The 23,896-nt window shown below is 33.2% G+C and overlaps 1 protein-coding gene across 1 annotated transcript in view; it reads right to left on the minus strand.

Moving 5' to 3' along the window:
- Positions 1 to 7,782: 7,782 nt before the first annotated feature.
- The window catches only part of ADGRA3 (adhesion G protein-coupled receptor A3), a 125,021-nt gene continuing 108,907 nt past the window's right edge, over positions 7,783 to 23,896 (minus strand). Inside the window, exons 15-19 of the mRNA XM_074275390.1 lie at positions 18,993 to 19,117; positions 17,517 to 17,640; positions 12,788 to 12,933; positions 9,532 to 9,627; positions 7,783 to 9,363 (exon numbers count right to left, since the gene is read on the minus strand). Coding sequence (XP_074131491.1) covers positions 8,121 to 9,363; positions 9,532 to 9,627; positions 12,788 to 12,933; positions 17,517 to 17,640; positions 18,993 to 19,117 — 1,734 coding nt within the window. The 3' untranslated portion in view covers positions 7,783 to 8,120. The remainder of the gene's footprint in view (positions 9,364 to 9,531; positions 9,628 to 12,787; positions 12,934 to 17,516; positions 17,641 to 18,992; positions 19,118 to 23,896) is intronic.

Below are 23,896 nucleotides of genomic sequence, written 5' to 3' on the forward strand. Positions count from 1 at the left end.
CTGCACTGACTCCCATCCCAATATCATAAACCTCTTGCCCACCTCCTACACTGTCTTAGGTTGGAAGAAATGCCCCATGATGGCTTTTTGTTGGCTCTGTTGTTCCAAAATTCAATTTGAAGCATTATTTTAAAGCTGTTTGAAAAAAGAATGTTGGGAAAGTTTGGGCTACAATCTCTAATTCATCATCTGAAGTTTTTTTTTTTTTTTTTTTTTTTTAAATCAAGATCATTCCTATGATTTAATTGGGCTGAGGAACTCAGAAGTGAAAAAAACTTCATTTACCAAGGAAGAGCAGTATTTTTCATAATACTCTCTTGAGAACTGCCCAGAGTGCTATACCAGTAGCTGAGAATTGCCTAAAGTCACATATTATAATTTGTTTAACCATTTCCTGAGAGGACTTTTACCTTTGTTTCCAAATTATTATTATTATTTTTTACTACTTCTAAAAAAAGGTGCTGCTATGAATATTTTTTTATGTGTAGATGGGGATATATTCTATCAACTATCTCCTCAATATTCACTTAGGGAAATCTATGGTTATTTAAATGACCTGATAGTCACTGCTTCAAATGAAATATTTTGTAAAACACCTGACACAGTCCCCTGGCCCATAGTAGGTTTTATACAAATGCTTATTAATTTTTCTCCCATATCAAAATCTTGTTATTTTTCTGCTTGTGCTCTATGTTTTTAACTTCTTTGGACACTTGTTGGCTATGTGACTCTTTGTCAAATCACTTAATTCTGTTTATTTCAGTTTTTTCATCTGTAAAATGAACTACAATAGAAAATGGTAAATCACTTCTATATCTTTGCCAATCATGCAGAATAGGAAACAATTGGAAGGCCTGAACAACAATTAAGGACAAGTCATTTAACCTTTATCAATTTGCATTTCCTTCTACCTTACACATAAGTAGTTGTCTTGCTGTATATCTCTGGCCATTGGACCCAGAGGCTCTGGAGGGGAAAGTGAGGCAGATAACAATGTTCCCTCCCTGAAACCCAATTCGTTTGAGTGTCATGGTACTACCTCCTTAATGTCATGGTCCTCATGGAGAACCAAGGACAAATAACAAAAATAGCAGCAAGTCAAGCAACAAAAAGAATCAAGAAGGCAAAGGGAGCCTTCTAGTCTAGCTCTCCCAAGATGTGCTTCTAAGCATAATACTATGTCAAAAACCCTTTTAAAGAGGCATAACTACAAAAGGATGACCTAAGACATTTTTTGCTACTTCCAAAAACGGTGCTGCTATGAGTATTTTTCTGGGAATAGATGGGGATATATTCTATCATCTCTTCAATATTCAGTTAGGGAAATCTATGGTTAGGACCATAGAAAAGACCAAAAGAAAAATGGAAGGCTGAGAAAGGATGTACCACAAAAAGAGGGGAGGGAACAGAAGAATAGGGAAAAGATTTATCTCATATAAAAGAGCCATACAAGGGAAAAATTTTATAAGGGGAAAAGGTGGGTAAGTGGGTTTGGACCTCACTGTCATCTGAACTGGTTCAAATTTTGTTTTTTTTTTTGCTTCTGTCCATTGCCTTCCTTAATTTGGCCTCCCTTTTATCATCCTCCACTTTCTCTTATTTTTTCCCCTACCACTTCTCTGTTGGATGAGATAAATTTCTATTCCCAACTGAATGAGTGTATATATTCTTCCTTATTTGAACCAAATAAACAAATGTCACCATAAAATTAAAGATATAAATAGAATCTTAGAAAAGTTAGTTATGATAAAATGTTAAAAAAATTAATTCAGCAAAGATATTCGAGTAATTTGCCATTTCCTTTTAGCACATTTTACAGATGGAGGAAATGGAAACAAGGAGAGTTAAGTAATTTGCCCAGAGTCACATAGCTAGTATCTGAGGTCAGATTTGAACTCAGGAAGATGATGCTTCCTAAATCTATACCTTCATAGAAAAAAGCAGAAATGTTATTCATCTCTTTCAGACCATAATGAAATAAAAATTATGTTGAATAAAGAGCCCTGGAAGTACAAATTAAAAATTAATTGGAAACTAAATAATCCTAAAGAATGTAGAATTACATTACAAAGAATGCAGGATTAGAGAGGGGATAAGAGAATGTAGGTCACAAAACAAATCAAAGAAACAATCAGTAATTTCATTCAAGAGAATGACAACAAGACAACAAAATTAGTGGCATTGAAGCTAAAGCAACTCTTAGGAGAGAATTTATATTTCTAAAAGAATACATTAATAAAAGAGTAGATCAATGGATCATGCAACTGTGAATCGTAGAAAAAGAAAAAATTAGAAATCCTTAATTAATTACCACCACAATATAACTTCTGAAAATCAAAAAGGAGTTTTATAACATTTAAAATTAAAAAAAAAAAACATTGAACTAGTATAAAAAACTATGCAGTAATTTTGTTATATGTATATAGATAGATAGATAGATAGATAGATACACTTAAAGAATAATTAATCCCAATACTATATATATATATATATATATATATATATATATATATATATATATATGAAAAAAAATAAGAGCTACCAAATTATTTCTTATTAACACAAACATGGTTTTAATACCTAAACCAGGGAGAACAGAAACAGAGAGATCATTTTCCCTAATGAATAATGAAACAAAAATTTTAAATAAAGCATCAGAAATAATATTTCAGCAAAAATCACCAAAATCATACACTATAGTCAGGCTAGTTTTTTACTGTGAATTCAGAGCTGGTGTAGTATTAGGAAAACTATAAGCACAACTGCCCATACTATTAAAAAAGACAAAACAAAACAGAGTATATTAATAGATGCAAAAAAAAAAAAAAAGTTGTACTAAATACAACAAACATCCATTCTCATTAAGAACACTAGAAAGCACAGGAATGGCACTTCCCTTAAAATCCTAAATAATTTATATCATGGACTAAGAGCAAACATCTGTAATGTAGGTAAACTAGAAGTCTTTCCTGTAAGATCAGGGGTGAAGAAGGATGTCCATTAACACAATTATTAAGCAATACTGTGTTAGAAATATGAGCTATAACAACAAGAATAGGCAACAGAGAAAATACAAAATATCATTCTTTGTAAATGGATATGATAATACAGCTAGAGAATCAACAAGAAATTTAGCTGAAGCAATTAACTGTAGCAAAGTTATAAGATATAAAATAAGCCCACACAAACCATCAGCATGGCTACATACTCCCAACATAATCCAGCCAGAAGAAAGAGAAATCATATTCAAAGCATCTGCAGAAATATAAAATACTTGGGAGGCTACCTTCCAAGACATAAACAGGAATTTGTTCCCCACATAATTACAAAACATTTTTCACAAAATAAAAACAAATCTAAAACATTGAAGACATTATAAGTTGTTCATATGAAAGCCAAGTTAATATAGTTAGCACTTCCATGCCATGACTTTCCCCATCACAGTTTCAATATATCACAGGTCAGCATAAGAATTAAATGGGAATTTGGAAAGAATTTTGAGTAAGCCACAGATAATACATGAAGGCCAGCAGACAATACAGATATTATGAAAAAAACATTCAGCCCAAGCTTTATATTAAGATATTGTAAATACTCCACAAAAGAGAAGACCAAAATTTTCTATGTGGATTTTCCAGGTAATGGGGACACCATGCCCTTAAATCCCCACAACATGGAAAGGATGACTATTATTTTACTTATTCAATGCCACACAAATCAACTATTTTATAGAAGGGAAGAAGGAAATAACAAAATTTACGTGGAAGTACAAGAAGTCAAGAATAGCAAACAAATCAGTGAAAAAATTGAAGAATGGCAGCCTATCAGTACCAAAATTCCAACTATACAATAATATGATAATCATTAAAACAATATGGTACTGGATATAAGAGAGTGGTGGATCAAATGCACAGTAGTATATGACTACAGTAATCTAATATTTGATAAATCCAAAGCGCCAGCTTTTGGGAGCAAGAATTCACTATTTGACAGAAACTACTGGGGACACTGGAAAGCGGTTTGGCAGAAACTAGGTAGTGACCAATATCTCACACTATATGCCAAGATAAAATCAAAATGGGGTCCATGACACACATAAAACGTGATCTCATAAGCAAATTAGGGCAGCATGGAAAAAATACCTCGTAGGTCTTCAGATATGGGAAGATTCTATGAGTGAACAAGAGATAGTGAAGATTATGGGGAAGGGGATAAAATAGATTAACTTTGATTACATTACATTCAAAAGAGTTTGTACAAATGAAATAAATATAAACAAAATCAGATACAAAGCAGGAAACAAGGGGGTAAATTTACAGCAATTTTCTCTAATAAAGACCTCACTTTTTAAATATGTAAGTAACTGAGCCAAATTTACTGAGAAAATAAAGACAGAGAGCCATTCCTTAATAGATAAATGGTCAAAGGATATAACCCAGTTTTCAGAAGAAAGCAAAGCTATCTAATCAATTTTTAAAGTGTTATAAATCATTAAAAATTAGAGAACATCTTGGAAAGGTTATATAAACTGATGCAAAATAAAGGGAGGAAAACCAGAATACTAAACACAGCAACAATTACTATAACAACAATCCAACTATGAAGGGTTTGGCTTCTCTGATCAATACAATGATTCTTAACAATTTCAAGACTCGTGATGAAAAATGCTATCTAGCTACTGAGAAAACTGATGAACTCTGCCTACAGATTGAATCATTTTTTCCACTCCTTTTTTTTTCCAATATGGCTAATATCAAAAGTTTTGTAATAGTTCATGTGTATTAACACCTATCATACTGGTTGCCTTCTCAGAGTGCTAGGGGGCTAAAAGTGGAGCAAATATAGAATTGAATTTTATTTTTAAATGGATGCAAAAACTTTAAGAGAAAAAACAAAACGTCTTGAAGTATAGTCAAATCTTTTTTTTTTAACTAAAATCATTAACAACTTTAGTAGCTGTAAATATATGGACCCATATCATTTATACATAAGAACGTGTTGGGAACATATGCTTGATGCAGCAAGCAAAAACGGAAAATAAAATTACTGTTGTTTTCCATCATCGATCGCCGATCTGAAATTTGGCATTTTCATTATTTAAAATATTGAAAGAAGGGTTTAATCATAGAATGTAGTGGAACTCTTTCATTCTGGACAATGTTTTTAATGATGCCTTGAAGTCGAATTAACTTTTTGAGCCATCTATGAACTTATATAAAACCTTCACTACATTAAACCACAGAATTTGACAAACTGACATCTAGTTATCCCTCCCTCCCTCATTTGTATAATTTTGGAAATTAACCACTGAACTTGTTGTAAAATTTATTGTTCATCTCCATTAGGTTTTGATTTGGATTTAGACCAACATTCATTCCGATAAAATAATTTTGGATTTTGATTCAATGCATCAGATGTTTCTTCCAAGTTTATTTGATCTTCACATTTGATAAATATGCCATCTACATTTTATCTAAGTCATAAAAATGCAAAACAGCATATAGTCCACCACAGACCCCAACAGCGCACCATTGGAGATCCAAATTTCTCACTTAAGCATTGTTATAAATTGGAAACTCTTACTACAATCAACTACTCTACTAATTCTGAAATATAGCACATTCACAGGTTTATGGCAAGACATTTTTGTCAAATGCTTTGCTGCAATCTAAGCAGACTACTTACAACATTCTCCTTAACAATTCTTCTTGCAATAAAGGAAATTAGTTTAGTTATACATGACTATTCTAAAAGGTAGGTGTTTTGCTTTTTGTTTGTAGGTTTGTTTTTAGTGAATCTATTATCAATGATTTCTAAATGTTCCTTCATGATCTCTTAACTATGTTCTTGAACTTTAAGTAATTTTGGGTATTGACCTATAATCTATAGACCCCATTCTTTTTTGTTTGTTTGTTTGTTTTAGACTTGGGACATTTCCCATTTAATCCTAAAGTCCCTTATTTAATATATCCATGATGCGCCCAAGACTACAGATAAGCAATTATAACTTCCAAACTGTGATGTATTTGATATGATCCTTCATAGCATGAATTCATAAAAAGCCATTACTATTTTTTAATGAGCAAATCCCTATTAACTACTTTAATTCTATCCTTTCTGATCCAAAGTTCATTCTCCTTGGCAGAAAAACAAACAGAAGTAAAATAAGGGCTCGATAGTTTTCCTCTTTGTATTATATATACGCTGTACTAATTACCCAATTGGTAGTCCTGGACCATCTTTAACGTTCCACTATTCTTGAACACAGCTTTTAAAAATTCTTGTGTTGCCCTAGCTTTTTTCAACACCACAATTCATGCTGACTCTTTCTTAATCTTGACATTGTTCTTAAAGGACCGTGCCACATTTTTTATTAATTTTCAGTTACCTACCTGCTTCCATCTTCCATAGGTCTTTAAACCTAAGTCAGCTAATGAGTTCCTTCTATATCTAGACAATTCCCCTTCCTCCTAAGATCATAAACTTAAAGTTCTAAGGGATTTTTGAGTCTATCTAAATTATGTTTTCATCCTACAGATGAAAAATATTGAGGTTCAGAGAGGTTATGTGGCTTGTATACAGAAAGTAAATAACAATAGTTAGGAATTGAACCCTGGAGCCATGATTCCAAAGTCATTGACCTTTCTATGGTCTGTGTTCAAGATGACTGTGTCTTTTTATCTTTAAGTTTTAATCCTTGAGATCTGACCTGGCCTGACTTTCCTCACTAGAAATTTAGTTCAGGGAGAAGTATCTGCTTTTTTCTTAACCCTCTGAAAAAAAGATATCCCCAAAAAACTAAGGTATAGAATAAAAAACGAAGGTGACAGTATATCTGTCTATTCTATCTCCTCTACAATGAATCAATTTTTCTGTATATATTTTAATCAATGAGATTCATTTATAGGAGATAAATTAACTCTTTCCATGGTTCTGGGGGTAAAGACGCTGAGTTGTTGGAACACCACGTCTATTCCAAAAGCCTGTACATTGCCATGCTTTATGATCATAATGTACTTGACTTCTGCCAGCCTTTTATAATGCTAGACTACCCCTACCCTCTTCAGTTTCAAAAGGAGTTGAATAAACAAAGAACAAAGAAGTGAGGCAAGTGAATTTGATTTTGCAAATAAAATTTCAGTGTAGACTTTGTGCAAATTATCCTCAGGAAGTTAATGAAGACCCAGAGAGAATAATGCAGAATAGGTAAATGCTCAGCAAGTATCTTTTAGATCCCAGACTCTCTGTGGTACCGAATATGGAAACAAATGGAACATACCAGATTATATGCCTTATCCATTTAGGATTATTATTACAAGCCAGTATTAAAGCTTCCTTAAGTCAGTGTCTCCCCTAAAAGATGTTTGCTAATTGATTCTCAGAGGGTAATTTATGTAATAGGATTATCAGTTTAACTATATAGCAAAATGTGAAAATGTGAACAGAATGCTAGCTAAGATCCAATTAATCAGAAACAGCGAAATCAACCAAGGTGACACAACAAAATAAATGTAATTTAGAAAAAAAAAATCAAATCAAATTACAATGAGCATTACTATACCAGAAATGAAGCTACTTTACTAAGTTTAAGTTGCTTTTCTTAAAGTTGTTAAATATTTAAAAGATCCTCAACATATTTGTTTCAAATGAAAAAAGTCAAAGCACTAACCATCTGAAAGACCTGTTGTTATTTATGTATAATTGTTGTACTGAAAATCTAAAAATATCAACTGCCTAAATTTTTATGTTCTGACATATAAAAATATAATAATTGAAACAATGGGAAAAAAAACAAGCGCTATTTATTACTTAAATACAAACTTTAAACATGATATAGACATTATATCAAGAAGTTCAAAAAGTTGCACATCAGATTTACAAAATGTCCCGTTCTGCCTTTTCGAATAAAACAATGCTAAAAAAATAAAATTCACAGAAAAGTAACATTTTTTAAGTAAAAACATTTATAAGTATCATCCAAAGTTATAAAAGTTTTTTTTTTTCACAAATTCTCTTCTCCACCCTAAGGTGCCTGTAAACAGTTTTTAAAAAAATGTTTATAGATTAAAGGAATGTCTATCACAGTTCACACAAACTTCCCTCACTGAAGCACAACAATGCTACACAGTAGTTTCATGCTTCCACAATCCAGTCCTAATATTGCCAGTGCCGTCTGTACCCAGCAGAGGTCCATCCTGGCCACTGTTTTTAAGTGGTCCATTTTGGATAGCCAGGTTTAGGCCATAGGACTTTTGTTGGCTTTCCAGCTCAACTACTATCGGCTTTCTTAATACCTCCTTTTTGTTACTGGTAGCAATGGATTTTTCGAAATTTCTGCTGCTTTTGGGAAGCGTGCTACAAGCATCGCTGCTGTCTTGCTGAGGCTGGTTATACTGCCTCTCACGGTAAGCTAAATAAGCTCTCCTACTCCTCGAATGTCCTTCATTATTGCCCGGTCGACTCTTGGGCAAACCATTCTGCACACTCCCTTCCACGCTGGTGGGGACATCATAGGCGTATTCTCTCAGGACCGTGAGTCTGCTGGCACGATGTCCCTTACTTCTGTTTTTATGATGTCGACTTGGGTGTCCATTTGTTCGAAACTGAACTTCTACTGGGGCCACGTGCATTTTAATATCATTGTCTACTGAATGTTCAGTTAGGCTATTATCAAGCTGAGGCACAGTATTCAGCGGAAGAGAATTGCTATGGCACTGGGCTGCAGCAGCTTGCAAGTTTGTCAGTTTACAGCCTTGTGAAGAATTTTTCAAACTTGATGCACTTTTATTTGTGCATGAAGACTCTGCACTGCTATTAGTACATTTAGGAGCTTCTCCATTCGTCCCAATAGAACTGGAGGGCTGGATGTTGACTTGCACCGAGTAGGCGCTCCTTCCAGGGCAACAAGTGGCAATCCAAGCAAGTCTAACGTCTTCTCTGTTAACACAATGATGCATCATGACAAAAGCACTGAGACTTAAGCAAGTGGCTCCAAAGAAACAACTAAAAACCAAGTCCAGAGGGTAATATAAAGCAACAGACAAGGCCCCCAAAATCCACAATGCGACATACAAAAGGAGAGTGAGACTGGCTCCCAAAAGCTGAGAATGAAAAGTGTGTTCATTTTCCAATGCTGATGTAGAAACCAATGACAATGACATTGAGTCCTGATGATTTACTTCTCCGTGTTCACTGGTTGCCAATCTTTGCTGTTCCTCAGCTGGCTCTTTTAGTTCAAATTTGCGTTCAGGGTGTCGTTTCAACTGAATAAATATGCTCAGAAAGTACATGCAGTTTATGAAAATGATAAAGCTGGCAGGTCCATAAAAGGCACCTATGCTGGGTTCCCAAGCCATCCAGCAACTAAAAAAGAAATAAAAATAAAACAAATCAAGATGGACATTCTCAGAAAGAACAAATTCCCACAAATTAGCATTAAAAGGGCTGAAACCTATATTAGTGTTTATGAAATCCTTCCAAAAAGTCACTTTGATTTACAGGGAATGCAAGCATCTGTTAGAAAATACTCACTATGGCGCATTCGGCCTACTGCCGTAATTCTTGATGTTAGCTGCCGCTGTTATTCCACACACGATGATAGGAATACCACCACCAATAAGGTAAAATCTGGAATAGGTAAGAAGGCATTAGTCATTCTTCTGATGCTCCTGAAGAGAGAATTTCCCAAGACACTGCAGTTCCTCAGCCTCTCACCTACTCTGGGCACCCACACTCGGTGGCTCCTCAACATGCCTGATTCTATTTCAGTTGAGAAATGTTATTCTCTTTAGAGTAATAAAAAGAAACTATCCCTAAAGCGCCATGGGAGCCATATTGCCATATGTATTTATGTGTAAACGGAGTATTATGACTCATTCCTTCTCCAATGTCGAAATAGTATCAGAAAACCAACTTATCTGGGGGCTAGTATAAGCAGATTGAAATAACTGGCAAAAGAATAGTCTACTTGGGTTTTAGGAATGAGTATAACTGATCAGGTTCTGCCACCTTGTGGACAAACAAGGTAGAATACTAACATGGAGAAATCTGATCCATTCTTCCTATTATTTCATATTATACTTGGAATTTGAATAAATGCTATTTTTGAGTCCACAGCAATTTTCCCGAATGAAATGGCACATTGATCAAGTTCTCCTCTCCAATTTAATTCCCACATTTGGTGGCGGGTGCCTCTCCAAATGAGTAATTTTGTACTCAAAGTGTCCGTGTAAGAAAAGAAAGAGAAAGTCCAAGCATAAATTTAATATCCAAGTGTATTTACTGAAGGGTTTTTACAAGTGATTAGGGCCTCAGCAAGGCCGGGGAGACAAGAAGCCACAAATTCCCATGTCTGTACCACATGTGAGTTTGGGGAGGGCAAAAGGGGGGATTACCAGCAACTCTAAGCATGGTGGCCTCCCTGTCTTTACCTCCCAACACCCTGCTGCAGGTTCATATCTGGCCTGTTACAATAGCTTCTTGATAAGTCTCTCCACTCCAGGTGAATCCTCTCCTAAGTCGTCAGAATGATCTTCTAAAAACACAGATCTGACAGTGTGGCTCTCTATCACCTCCTGGGTCAAACCTTCTGTTTGACTTAGAATGCCCTCCATAAGTGACCCTATATTTCTGTCTTCCCTCCTTCTCCTTGCATCTCGTGACATCGGCCTTCTTGCTGTTCCTCACCAAAGATGGTCCATGTCCTGACTGTGCATTTTTACTTCTCGTTCCCCTTGCCTAGAATTCTTGGCCTTCTCATCCTGGTCTACTGGCTTCCTTCAAGTCCCAGCTAAAAATCTCCCCTTTGACAGAAAATGCCATCTGCATCCAGAGAGAGAACTATGGAGACCCACTGGGGATCAAAGCACCTTTTTTGTTTGTTTTGCTTTTTCTTTCTCATGGTTTTTCCCTTTTGTTATGACAGATTTGGAAGTGCTTAAAACAACTGTACATTCATAACCTATATCAGATTGCTTGCTATCTTGGGGAGAGAGGAGGAAAGGGAAGGAAGAAGAAAAAATATGGAATACAAAGTTTTACAGAAATGAATGTTTAAAACTATTTACATGGAATCGAAAAAAAACTACTCAGAAATAAACAAAAAATCTCCCTTTGGAATTTCAGTATTAGTGCCTTCCTGTGAAGATTTATCTCCAGGTCATCCTGCACATACTTTGTATTCTATTCAGAAATGCTGCTCTATTGTCCTCCTCCTCATTAAACTAGGAGCCACTCCAGGGCAGGGACTCTTCTTGGTCTCTTGTACTCTTAGCACACCTCATGATACTTAATAAATGCTAGTAGATATGTCTTATTATACATAAGGTAGAGCAATAACAAGTTACCCAGGGATATATTAGGAAGATGAGAGTTAAATTTGTCGATTTTAAAAGTTTATTTATGGGGCAGCTAAGTGGTGCAGTGGATAGAGCACCAGCCTTGAATTCAGGAGGACCTGAGTTCAAATCTGGTCTCAGACACTTAACACTTCCTAGCTATGTGATCCTGGATAAGTCACTTAACCCTAGCCTCAAAAAAAAAAAAAAAGTTTATTTATACTTATATAGAAATGCCATTGGGAAAAAGTGGTTGAGACTCAATTTTAAAGACAAATTAAGGAAGGGAAAAAACAAACCTAATGCAACAAAACTTTAAAGTCTTAACAGTAGTTCAGGTAGCTAAAATATATAATGCTACAAGTCACATGTAATCCTGTTTGTTATAAACACACAGAAATCCCAGATGTTCTGATAAGGAATTTAGCCTATTCCCAAGCACTGGCTGGGAGTAGGGGCTAAAGTGAAAGAGAGAAGTGAAATCCAGCTCTCCACACTGACCACAGAAACTGCACCTCTACCACTATACACTTTTTATTTTATCAACTCCTCTAAGTTATAAATACAGAAATGTTATCTCTCTCTATCCTATTCTGCCATTCTTCCTTGACCCAAGAAGGATTAGACTATAAAAACAATACCAATGCCCAATTAAAATAGTTCGACCAAAGTTTTACTATCTCATCATGGATGGGCTTGATCTCAGATTCTTAAATGTGATGCCAGTATGTCACAAACTAAGCTGGAAATGCTTTTTAATTAATTGTCCCCATACTGCTTTACATAGCTGTCATCAAACCAATTTAATCAGGTAGTAAGAGTCTATATGCGAGCTATATTGATGGCTGCTAGATCAACCTATTTAAATTCAAGCAGTTGCATCTCTAGAATATTGGCCAGCATATGAGAAAAGCACTTGGCTAAAGGAAATCACAAAGACCATTTATTATTAAGGTAGAAAGGGGTAAGTCATCCTTTGTTCATTATTTATTTATTTATAGCTTGTTTTATGTTTGTTTGCATATTGTCTCTTCCATTAGCCTGGAGGAATGGCAGGAATATTTTGCCTCTTTTTGTATCTATTCTCAACATTTAGCAGTGTCTGGTACCTAGTGGGTGCTTCAAAAAAAATTGATTGATTGATGATTGAAAAACATTTATAAGTTTTCACATATACTGGATCTTCACTGTTTGCTACTAATACCACATAACTGCATATTTATAATCTTTAAATTATACAATAAATAGACTATAAGTCAAAACCTATTTTCTTTTAAACAGACATATTCAGGTTGAAACATAACAAGCTGGCTTATAAGTCATATAGCATAAAATTTTAAAATATTATTATAACTCATCATTACTATTCAAAATAATTAAAATGTTATTTGTAGCAAATAAATTTTTGAAAGAACGTTACCAAAATCTATTAAATGAAAGTTATCTGGTACCTGAGCATGGGCCTTGGTGGAGGTGGAGGCTCATCAGGATCCTGACATCTCTTAGCCTTTTTAGTGACTTGTTTATAGATATTTCTAGCTGTCACTCCCACCCATAATACTGTGGCAAGTGTAGAGTAATGGAGAATTATTCCAACCTGGAGGAATAAAGTTAAGAATAACCATGTCAGCCTTCAAAAATCATTTAAAATGTTACACTTTCAACAACAGTTCCTATTTATTGACAGCCTCATTTAATTCAGATAAGCAAGTGACTATAAACTTCAGCAACTGAAACATTAATAAAGTCAAGCTTGTTTTTCTAAGTCATTTCTAAGCTATTCGTTTATTCTATCTTTTTAAGTGTCTATGTGTGTGCACACATGTGCAGATCAAAAATGTTAAATAAATTTAAAGAATTAGCTTCAGAAAGAACAGCAAAAAATATTAACTTCTGATAATGAGCTACTAATTATCCTACACACACACAAAAAAAGTCAATCCTTTGATGTACTATAATAGTGCCTATTACACAAATATTTAATAAACTAAGTTGAGAATAGGTCAAAATACTAATGTCTTATAATATAGCTTTGTTCCAGGAGGTTAATTGCTAAAATTTGGTAATAGCATTCTCTTATAATGACAGGGTGCTAGATTATGTAATAATATGTTCTGTGTTCTGTAACTCAGATTTACCACTGGTTTCAGGATAGGCAAAAATTTCTGTGGGCTAAGAAGATTTTTTTTTAATGTACCTTCAAGTTTAAAATTTTATCTATGCTAGGAAAATTAGATTTAAAAAGTTAAAGTTTCCTTGAAGAATTACTTTGTCCTTGTTTTGTTTATTTCATAACTTCAGTTCTGATTATTTTAAGGAAAAATTTTTATATGTAAAGAAACCTCCCACTTCCAGAAGATGGCTAACTGATTTCAAACACATCAATTTTCTTCAACAAAAACTTGAGTAGTCTCTTCGTATTTGGGGAATTTTGCTGGCAGTAAGTAATAGAAATCTATGTACTAAAGTTTATTTTACAAAAATAATATTTATTTGTAAAAGTACAATTTCTAGTACTCTTGAAAAAAATGAATGTTTAAAAAAGTATTTTCATTTTTAAAAAAATTAGTCTCTACTTAGAATATTTTTGAATTTATTAGACTATCACATTGACTCCAGATGATGTGTAGAGTGCAATCTCAATTTACTCATACCAATAATGAGAACTACTCTTGTCTAAAGAAAATGAAGCAAAATTTCTTAAATTTAATACTAATTTATGTAAGCTTTATAAGAATATAGCCAACATAAAACATGCCATATATCCATATTGTTATTGAAAATAACATTAATATGGAACTACTCGGATAGTCATCTCCTTCCCTATAATTAAAATGAGGGAAAATTTTAAGATTTCAAAGTACTGAATATTTCCTATGACATTATAAAGGTTTTCAAGCAAATCTAAAGACTCAAAAACTTTTCTTGCTTAACTTCGATGTGCATCATATGGATTTGTTGTTCATTATGAAACAGTTATCAAAGTTGTTTGATAGCATGGTTCTTTAACATGATAATTAATTGTGTCACAAAGATTGAGAACTGAAAGACACTCGAAATGCAAAAGCATGTCAGTGTTACGATGATACAATAACTACTGCATGTTGAAAAAAAATCACTCTTAAAAGTTTGAAGAGACCTCAGAGATCACCTAGTTCAGGCCCTAATAGAATTTTCAATCTGTTTTACAACATCTTTGATAAATGGTGATCCAACTAACTACCTCCTAAGAGCATTTCATTTCACTTTCAAACAGCTCTAATTTTTCTAAAGAATTCAAACTCCTAACTTCTATGTATTGGGACTGATTTAGAACATTATTGATTACTCTGATAACCCTTCAAATCTTTGACAACAATGATCATGAATTACTTAATTCTTTTCTTCTTCAGGCTAAATATTTACAATTCTTTCAATTTCTTTTCTTTTTGAACATGGCATTCTCTTAAAATCCTAATTTACCTTTCCTGAACACATTCGAGGCTTGTCAAAGTGTTTCAAGTGAGATGTACAAAGAAGTAGTCTCACTACTTCGGATGGTGTGATCAACATATAGTACAGAAAAACTTATTCTGGATATTCAAATGGAATGAGCAAAGTTGAAAATCTAAGATAAGTCCTTTTTACTTTTCCTATAAGTCTAAGTATTTCCTTTTCCTTTAAGTAGGTACAAAAACATGGGAAAAGATGTGATTTATTGGAGATAAAACTACATTGGGAGTCAAGATAGATAACAGCCTCTTTCATTCTGTTTCTTCATCTGTGAAGAATATAATTATGTGTACAAAAAGGTTGTCATGAGGAATGCTCTATAAATTTTAAAGCACTGTGCAAGTGAATTATCATTGCTTTTATTACCATCATATTTACTATTCTAACAACTAGGTAAGATTTCAAGTAACTCTCTTGAACTATGTGGACCTCAATTTTTCCATCCACAAAACAAAGGGATTGGAATAGGTGGACTACCAATATTGCTCAAAGGCATGATCAAAACACAGGTGCCACAAAACTGGGGAACCAACACAATGGATAATAATTAAGACTTAAGAATGTCTTGACAAGGTGGAGCAATGGGCTAAATCTAGTAAGACAAAGTGCAATGACTATAAATGTAAAGTCATTTAGAGCTCAAATTTTAATAAAATACATGTGTAAAGCCTATAAAATTACATGGTTGGAAAGCCTTTGGTCTACAAAGAATCTGTGGGGTCAGTTGGCCCTGCTAGCTCAGAAGGAATCAAAAGTGTGGAGTGGAAAGTAAAAAGGTTAGTGGAATCTTGGGTATATTTAGAGAAGCGAGCTTTTAGAAAGAAAGGCTTCTTTCCTTGGCCCTGGCCAGACTACTTCTGGAGCACTGTGGTCAGTTTTGAGGTCAAAGTCAATTTAAGAACTTTGAGAAGATAAAGAGGAACTAGGATAGTAAAGGACCTTAAGTCTATGTCAAAGGAGAAGAGCATGAAGAAACTGAGAACATGGAAATTAAGAAAGGTCAAGCAATATTAGGATAACTATCTTCAAATATCTGAAGAGCTTTCATGTGGAAGGGGGATTAAATTTATTCTGTTTGTTCCCAGAAGCTAAAACTTAGAAGAGCTGGAAATTGAACTTGGGCTTGATATGAGGAGAAATTTTCTAACAATTCGAAGTGCTTAAATGTGCAATGGGCTGCCTGGGGGGGGGGGGAGGGAAGGGGTGATTCATGGTTTCTTTCACCATGGCTACTTCTTAGTCTCTGATCAAACATGATATGTAGGAATTCCTTTCACCTGTGGACTAGAAGGCTACCGTGGTCCTCTGCAACTCTAAAATTCAATGTTTCCACTGTATTTTGTGGCCAGCAATTCTGATATGCTAGGTTTTTACATATGTCTGATGTAAAAATTCTCATTACACAATTATTAAATTGATTAAAGTAATTTTGTGAAATCAAATACAATTCTGTTCAACAAAATTAATAAAACCTTTGTGCATAAGGTAGTGTCTTAAGTAATTTTATAAATGCATTAAAAATCTCTTCAATCTTGCAAAATTTTATTAAGTCTGCAAAATGTACCATTGTTTTGTAATTATTAATTCTACCCTTTTGAATATCTTTTCATGGGAATAGTCCTAAGTTTTTGCATTCCAATAGTGTTATGACACTTTTTTAGACTTGTAGTCTGATCTGTTACATACTAAGTTCAAGTTTATTTTCAAACCTGTCTTAACAGAAAATTAAATGTGGTCTCCCAAGAATCAATGTTCAGGCTGATAGTTTAGCACAGGATACAGGAGGCCCTAAATTAAATGCATTTATCATAACTCTATGTAAGATAGTAAAACTAATTTGGTGTCACAACATTTTGAACTTAAGATATATTTACTAAATGTATAAATAGTGATCCAGGACTATGAATATAGAATACCTTTAAAACAAAGGATGGCTAAACATTATGCATCACCACAAGGGATTAAATCTATTTTTATTCCCCTCCCATGAAAAACAATTGCTAAGTAGCGCCATATATGTCTTATACATCCAAAATGTAATATGTAGTATTTAAGAAAAGAAAATACTGTTATGGTTCACGTTTTTTTCATGGAACTCTTCATTCCCATCATATTTACTCATACTGTTTTATACTACACAGTTGGAAATGAAGTGAATAATTTCAAACCTTTCAAATATATTCAAAATCATTTAAAATGAAGAATGTAATTGGCAGAAATGGCTATACAATGAATATATATATATATATATATATATATACATATATATGTATATATAATAGAATGTGTGTGTGTGTGTGTGTGTGTAATAAAAGATACTCTTTCAAAATAAACCATTTGCTAATGGTTTTTAAATATCGTTTACATTTACTGAATAAAAATATATGGAATATAGAATACTATGAAATTCTACCTAGTTCAAGTTAGTGAAATACTTCTATCCTAAGCAAAATCTTTTAATAATCCTTTGAATTAACTATTTGGAACCAAAACAGAACTAGCCCAGCTAGCAATTACCTTTCATCAAAATAAACTATATATAAAATACTTGCTCAGTGGTACCCACAGTTTTTACTATCTGGGCCTAACAAAATTTGGTGAATTACTTTTCTAGCAAGAATTCATTGTTTTATTTCATTGCATTATATTTTCTTACTTTCAGAGTTTCCTATTTTTGTTCAAACTTACTGCTTGGCAGACGCTAGCATTCTGGGTCTGAGTTATGCCTCCAACAAACACCCCGCATGTCAGGAAAATGTGAAAGCACAAGTTCACCAGCATGTGCCAGCTTTTAAGGCTGATCCTAATCAAACTGTTTAAAAAAAAACCAACATCATCATTTTAATACATAATTCAATAAAAAATTAATCATAAAAACATCATTCATCTAAAACATTGAAAATATTCATTGAAAATATTCACTGAGTAACATTAATCATAAACATCCTTTACATAAAATTTACCAACATCCTTCATTTAAAAAGGAAATACTTTCTACTTGATAAAAGAAATTATGCTTTACAGTTTCAAGTTATAAAAGGAATTTTATAGGCATTAGAGACCTGGGTTCAGATCCCATCACTGATAGATCCTAGTCTGGTAACCCTATCACTTAATCTTAATGTGCCTCAGACATGCATTTGTAGATGCAATTTCCTCCTCTCAGATTCCTTCCATAAATGGTATCGCAGGTCCAATCTCTATCCTATTTTATATAAATTTTCATGGGTATAAAATACCAAATATTTTAACAGCATAGTTTTTTTGGATTCACTGTACAAAGAATACATATATCAGGGGGAAAACCTGATTTATAAAATTGTATTCATTAAAATTTAGAGAGAAAAATAAGTCCTAAAATAAGGATAATGATTATTATTGTAATTTTTATTATAGTCTATAAAATCACAAATGTGTTTGTCTGGTAATCTGTCTTGACATTTAGCTATATAACACAAAACACCCATACACATCAATAATACACACTTTTAAAATGACATTTAGAAAACAAAAAAAAATCTTAATATCTACCGTTATATCTTGCCTCAAATAGCATTTTTTTCTATAGACTTCATAATTCTTAGTAATTTTTAGCAACTTAGTAAAAGGCTTTTATCTGTACATAAAAAATAACTTCTTGGCTCCTCCAACCCCCCCACTTTTCATCTCCTTCAGATGTGAAGAGACAGCAGCAAATCAAAGTGGATACCAAAAATCTTTATTTAACAAAACATGTTTAATGCTATTATCTTCAGAGACAAGTTAATTGTCAGGCAATATCCTATCACTTCAGATATCAATAAGCACTTAATACTCAATTCCCAACCATGTGGTTAAATGAACTACTCGGACCTCAATCATGACATAATAAGCAACAAAATGTTATCTGCTGAGTTTGTTAAAATTCTGGGCATATAAAGTTTGGGCATTTTAGTGTGTGCTACTAAAGACAAGGTAGTTCTACCAAATATAATGAAGTTTATAATGTGCCTTTGAAGGTAAAAATTTCTGCTGCATTTGCTTTTTATTTAACTTTAAATTCGGCAAAGGAACAGTAGTTTGCATAATATAATGTATTAGCTTCTAACCAAAAAACTTGTATTTGTCAGTCTTGCTTTAAACCAATGTGAAATCATAACTCAATCCACAAATTTTATTTCTTACCTGTGATGATATATATAACTGACATTGATCATTAACAGATTTAAGAGAAGAATTATAGAAGTGGCATATACAACAGGATGTAATAGATCAGCTGACTGGGAATATATTTCAGATCCTGTCAAATCCTGGTGGGGGAAAAAAAAAAAAACAACAACATTATTCCCATTTGCAATTTTCTTAATATTAACTGCAAGGATTTTTCCAGAAACCTAAATATATTAAGAAAAAAAGTGTTGATCTTCTATATTTTAGATCTATCTAAGTTTTAGATTTTCTCTCTATTTTACTTAGCTATTCTATGAAGAATTACTTCATAGGCCTTAAAACCTATTAAAATAATGTATCATCTCACCATTCTTTAATTTGGATAAGATACATATACACACACACACACACATATACATATATGTGTGTGAGAAGTACTCATCAAAGAGCAAACTCTCATGAATAGTACAGGAAGATACTATTAAGAAATTTCCTACTTTTTAACTAATATGTTCAGTTTGTGTCATTTTGAATATTTCCCGAATAACATGGTAATTAAAATATAGAAAAGTAGTCCAAAGGACTTCTCTCTCCATTACACAGTCCAAGGATGATCTGTTTTGTGTCTGTGTTCTTCTCTGATATGCTCTCCACATCCTTAGTTATAAAAAGCTTTTCTGTACCTATAAAATTTTAAAACTTTTCTTTAGGAAACACGACCTTGGGTTATTCAGATATTTCCAGATATGAGAATCAAATTGGAGGAGAAGGAATAGAAGAATGGCAATCTATAACTCTTTACAACTTTTGAAACTACAATTTCTGCTGAAATTTTCAGTTACTGGAATGTAGAAAGCAAAGAAACTATTCAAAAATCAGGCCTACAGTGCCAGTAATCTCCAAATCAGCCAGCCATATGGTCAAAATCAAGAAGATAGTAAGAAGGGGAAAAACCAGCATCAAGTGGTAGTATACACATGGAATTAATCAATTAACCAGTAACTATTTAGTAAGCGCCTACTATGTGCCAGGTACTGTGCTAAGCATGAGACAGAGAAATATCCCAGGATTATGAGAAAATTATCATGGAAGAGTTTCAGAATTTCAGTGCTGTACTATATAGAATTTTAGAACCTGAAGGGACACAGGAGTTCATCTTATTCAAACTCCTCAATTTACAGATAGAGAAAAAGCCTGTCAACATAAAGGAAATCAATAATAATATTAGTGAACACTACCCACAGTTATACTCAAATACAAAATGAAAATGGATTTGTGATCTCATCAGGTTGGAAATCTCAAAAAAAAAAAAAAACTGACCCTTCTTGTGAGATTCTTCTTGACATAACCCCCCAAAATTTGCCACTGGGGGTCTATCCAAACATGCTGAACAACATCAATAAATCATAAAAGCTGTCCATCTCTCACTTTTATGGAAAAACAAGCAAACTACAGATCTGTAGACTCTTTTTGCAGAGGAAAACAATAGTCCCACAATAAAAAGTAATTGTACCTTGGGAAGACAAAATTCCATTTTTAGGAATATATCCTAAAAGTCTTATCAAAATGAAATAAAAAATCATTTTCAATATAAAGATTTTCATATCAGTATTATATGTAACCAGAAATTACAAAGTAAAATGTCCAACAGAAGGAGAATGACTAAATTGGGTTACTGATGAAATAGAACGCAAACATGCATGAAAACTGCAAAAAACAAAATAAAACAACAATAAAAAAAACCACTATTGGAATCTTATATTAAATACTTCCAAATTTAAAAAGCAGCTAAGGAAATAAGAGAGTACATCCTAACTTTGCTGTAGAAGAGGTAAAGCGAATGCAGATGAATGTTCAGAGATTCTAAATAGAGACTAAGGAGTGACTGGAGAATTGTTGATATTTCACACATTTAATTTATATAACGATTCAGTTGGACTGAGAAGAGATGACAAAACATCCTCTTGTCCTCTCTTTTTCACAGAAGTAGGAAACTGTAGGTGTTTTACAAGTATTTTCAGTGGACAGGTTAGTTTTACTGAACTACCATTTACCCAGGATTCCTCCTTCCCAATCCCACCTGCCTTGTTTGTTATTCTTTGTTACATACAGGGAGAGGTTTTCTGGATATGTATACATTTGAAAATAAAGACAATATTATTTAATTAAGTGATTTTTTTCCATTAACAGGCACTCTTCCCGCTTCATTTCCCCCCAAAATAGTGGGCAAAAGTCTTGTAACAAATATGCAAAACAATTTCTCATCAGGGGCATGTCCAATAACGTAGCTTATTCTGAACCTAGACTCTCTCTCTGTTTGTAGGGAAGTGGGGTAACATTTTTCATCTTCAGTCTTCTGGAATTACAATTGGTCATTTCATTAATGAGAGTTTTTACATCTCTCAAAGTTGTTCATTTATACAAAGCTATTGTAATAGAAATTTTCTCCTGGTTCAATTCATTTCATTCTGCATCACTTTATGCAAGTCATCCCAGATCTCTCTAAAACCACCCCCTTGGTTTTTCTGTTATTGTTAATGTCAATGATAGTATTCTATGACATCCATGTATCCATATATATCTTCATTTATAAATCTGAAAGGTAATTTCCTTCATATTCCTCTAATTTTTTTATGATGGGACTTTCGTATATAGTAAGATACCATTTGGAGCTTCTCTGATTACATACTGCAAGCTAAAGCTAATTTCTGCTTCACTGTTTTTCAGTTTTCTCAAGTTTTTAATTTAACAACTTTACATTAATGGCCAAAACAATACCCATGAAATAGCTCATTAAAATTATTTTTAAAGACATTCTTTACATATTCAAGAAATAATTGTAGGGATTGGGAAAGGCAGTCAAGGTGGAGGGACAAGGATCACATGGCTAGTGTCTGAGGGAAGATTTAAATTCAGGTTCATCTGACTTGAGTGCTGATGCTCTAATTTACTCCCTACCTAGTTGATCCTAATGGAATAATTTCAACTTTAACATTATGATTGGAAAAAAGAATTTCTTTCAGAGGATCAGAGGTTCTTGGCTAAAAGAGATCTTAATGGTCACCTACTTCAAATGATTTGATGTACAGATGTAGAAATTAAACCGGAAAAGAAAGTAACTTGCAAAACAAACAAGAAAGAAATTAAAAAAGTAAATAGAACATTAGAAAAACTAGGTATGATAGACCTTTGGAGAAAACTGAATGGCAATAGGAAGGAATATACTTTCTTCTCAGCAGTTCATGGATCCTATACAAAAATTGACCATATACTAGGACATAAAGATCTCAAAATTAAATGTAGGAAGGCAGAAATAATAAATGCCTTCTTCTCAGATCACAATGCAATAAAAGCTACATTCAGTAAAAAGTTAGGGGTAAATAGACCAAAAAGTAATTGGAAACTGAATAATCTCATCTTAAAGAATGACTGGGTGAAAGAGCAAATTATAGAAACAATTAACAATTTCACCCAAGATAATGATAATGATGAGACATCATATCAAAATCTTTGGGATGCAGCTAAAGCGGTAATAAGGGGAAATTTTATATCTTTAGAGGCTTATTTGAAGAAAATTGAGAAAGAGAAGATTAACGAATTGGGCTTACAACTTAAAAGGCTAGAAAAAGACCAAATTATAAACCCCCAACCAAAAATTAAACTCGAAATACAAAAATTAAAAGGAGAAATCAATAAAATTGAAAGTAAAAAAACTATTGAATTAATAAATAAAACCAAGAGTTGGTTTTATGAAAAAGCCAATAAAATAGATAAACCTTTGGTAAATTTGATCAAAAAAAAGAAAGAGGAAAATCAAATTGATAGTCTTACAAATGAAAAGGGGGATCTTTCCACCAATGAAGAGGAAATTAGAGAAATAATAAGGAGTTACTTTGCCCAACTTTATGCCAATAAATTTGATAACTTAAGTGAAATGGATGACTTTCTCCAAAAATATAGGCTCCCTAGATTAACAGAGGAGGAGATAAATTGCTTAAATAGTCCCATTTCAGAAAAAGAAATAGAACAAGCTATTAATCAACTCCCCAGGAAAAAATCCCCAGGGCCAGATGGATTCACATGTGAATTCTACCAAACATTTAAAGAACAATTAACCCCAATGTTATATAAATTATTTGAAAAAATAGGGGATGAAGGAGTCCTACCAAATTCCTTTTATGACACAGACATGGTACTGATACCTAAACCTGGTAGATCGAAAACTGAGAAAGAAAATTATAGACCAATCTCCTTAATGAATATTGATGCTAAAATCTTAAATAAGATATTAGCAAAAAGACTTCAGAAAATCATCTCCAAGATAATACACTATGATCAAGTAGGATTTATTCCAGGAATGCAGGGCTGGTTTAATATTAGGAAAACTATTAATATAATTGACCATATTAATAATCAAATTAATAAGAACCATATGATCATCTCAATAGATGCAGAAAAAGCATTTGACAAAATCCAACATCCATTCCTACTAAAAACTCTTGAGAGTATAGGAATAAATGGATTATTCCTTAGAATAATCAGGAGTATATATTTAAGACCGTCAGTAAGCATAATATGCAATAGAAATAAACTGCAACCTTTCCCAGTAAGATCAGGAGTGAAACAAGGTTGCCCACTATCACCATTACTATTCAATATAGTACTAGAAACGCTAGCCTCGGCAATAAGAGCCGAGAAAGAGATTCAAGGAATTAGAGTAGGAAATGAGGAAATTAAACTATCACTTTTTGCAGATGACATGATGGTATACTTAGAGAACCCCAAAGACTCTGCTAAAAAGCTACTAGAAATAATTCAAAATTTCAGCAAAGTGGCAGGATACAAAATAAATCCACATAAATCCTCGGCATTTTTATATATCACTAACAAAATGCAACAGCAAGAGATACAAAGAGAAA

Source organism: Sminthopsis crassicaudata, chromosome 6 (genome assembly GCF_048593235.1).
Source record: "Sminthopsis crassicaudata isolate SCR6 chromosome 6, ASM4859323v1, whole genome shotgun sequence".
NCBI classification, from domain to species: Eukaryota; Metazoa; Chordata; class Mammalia; order Dasyuromorphia; family Dasyuridae; genus Sminthopsis; species Sminthopsis crassicaudata.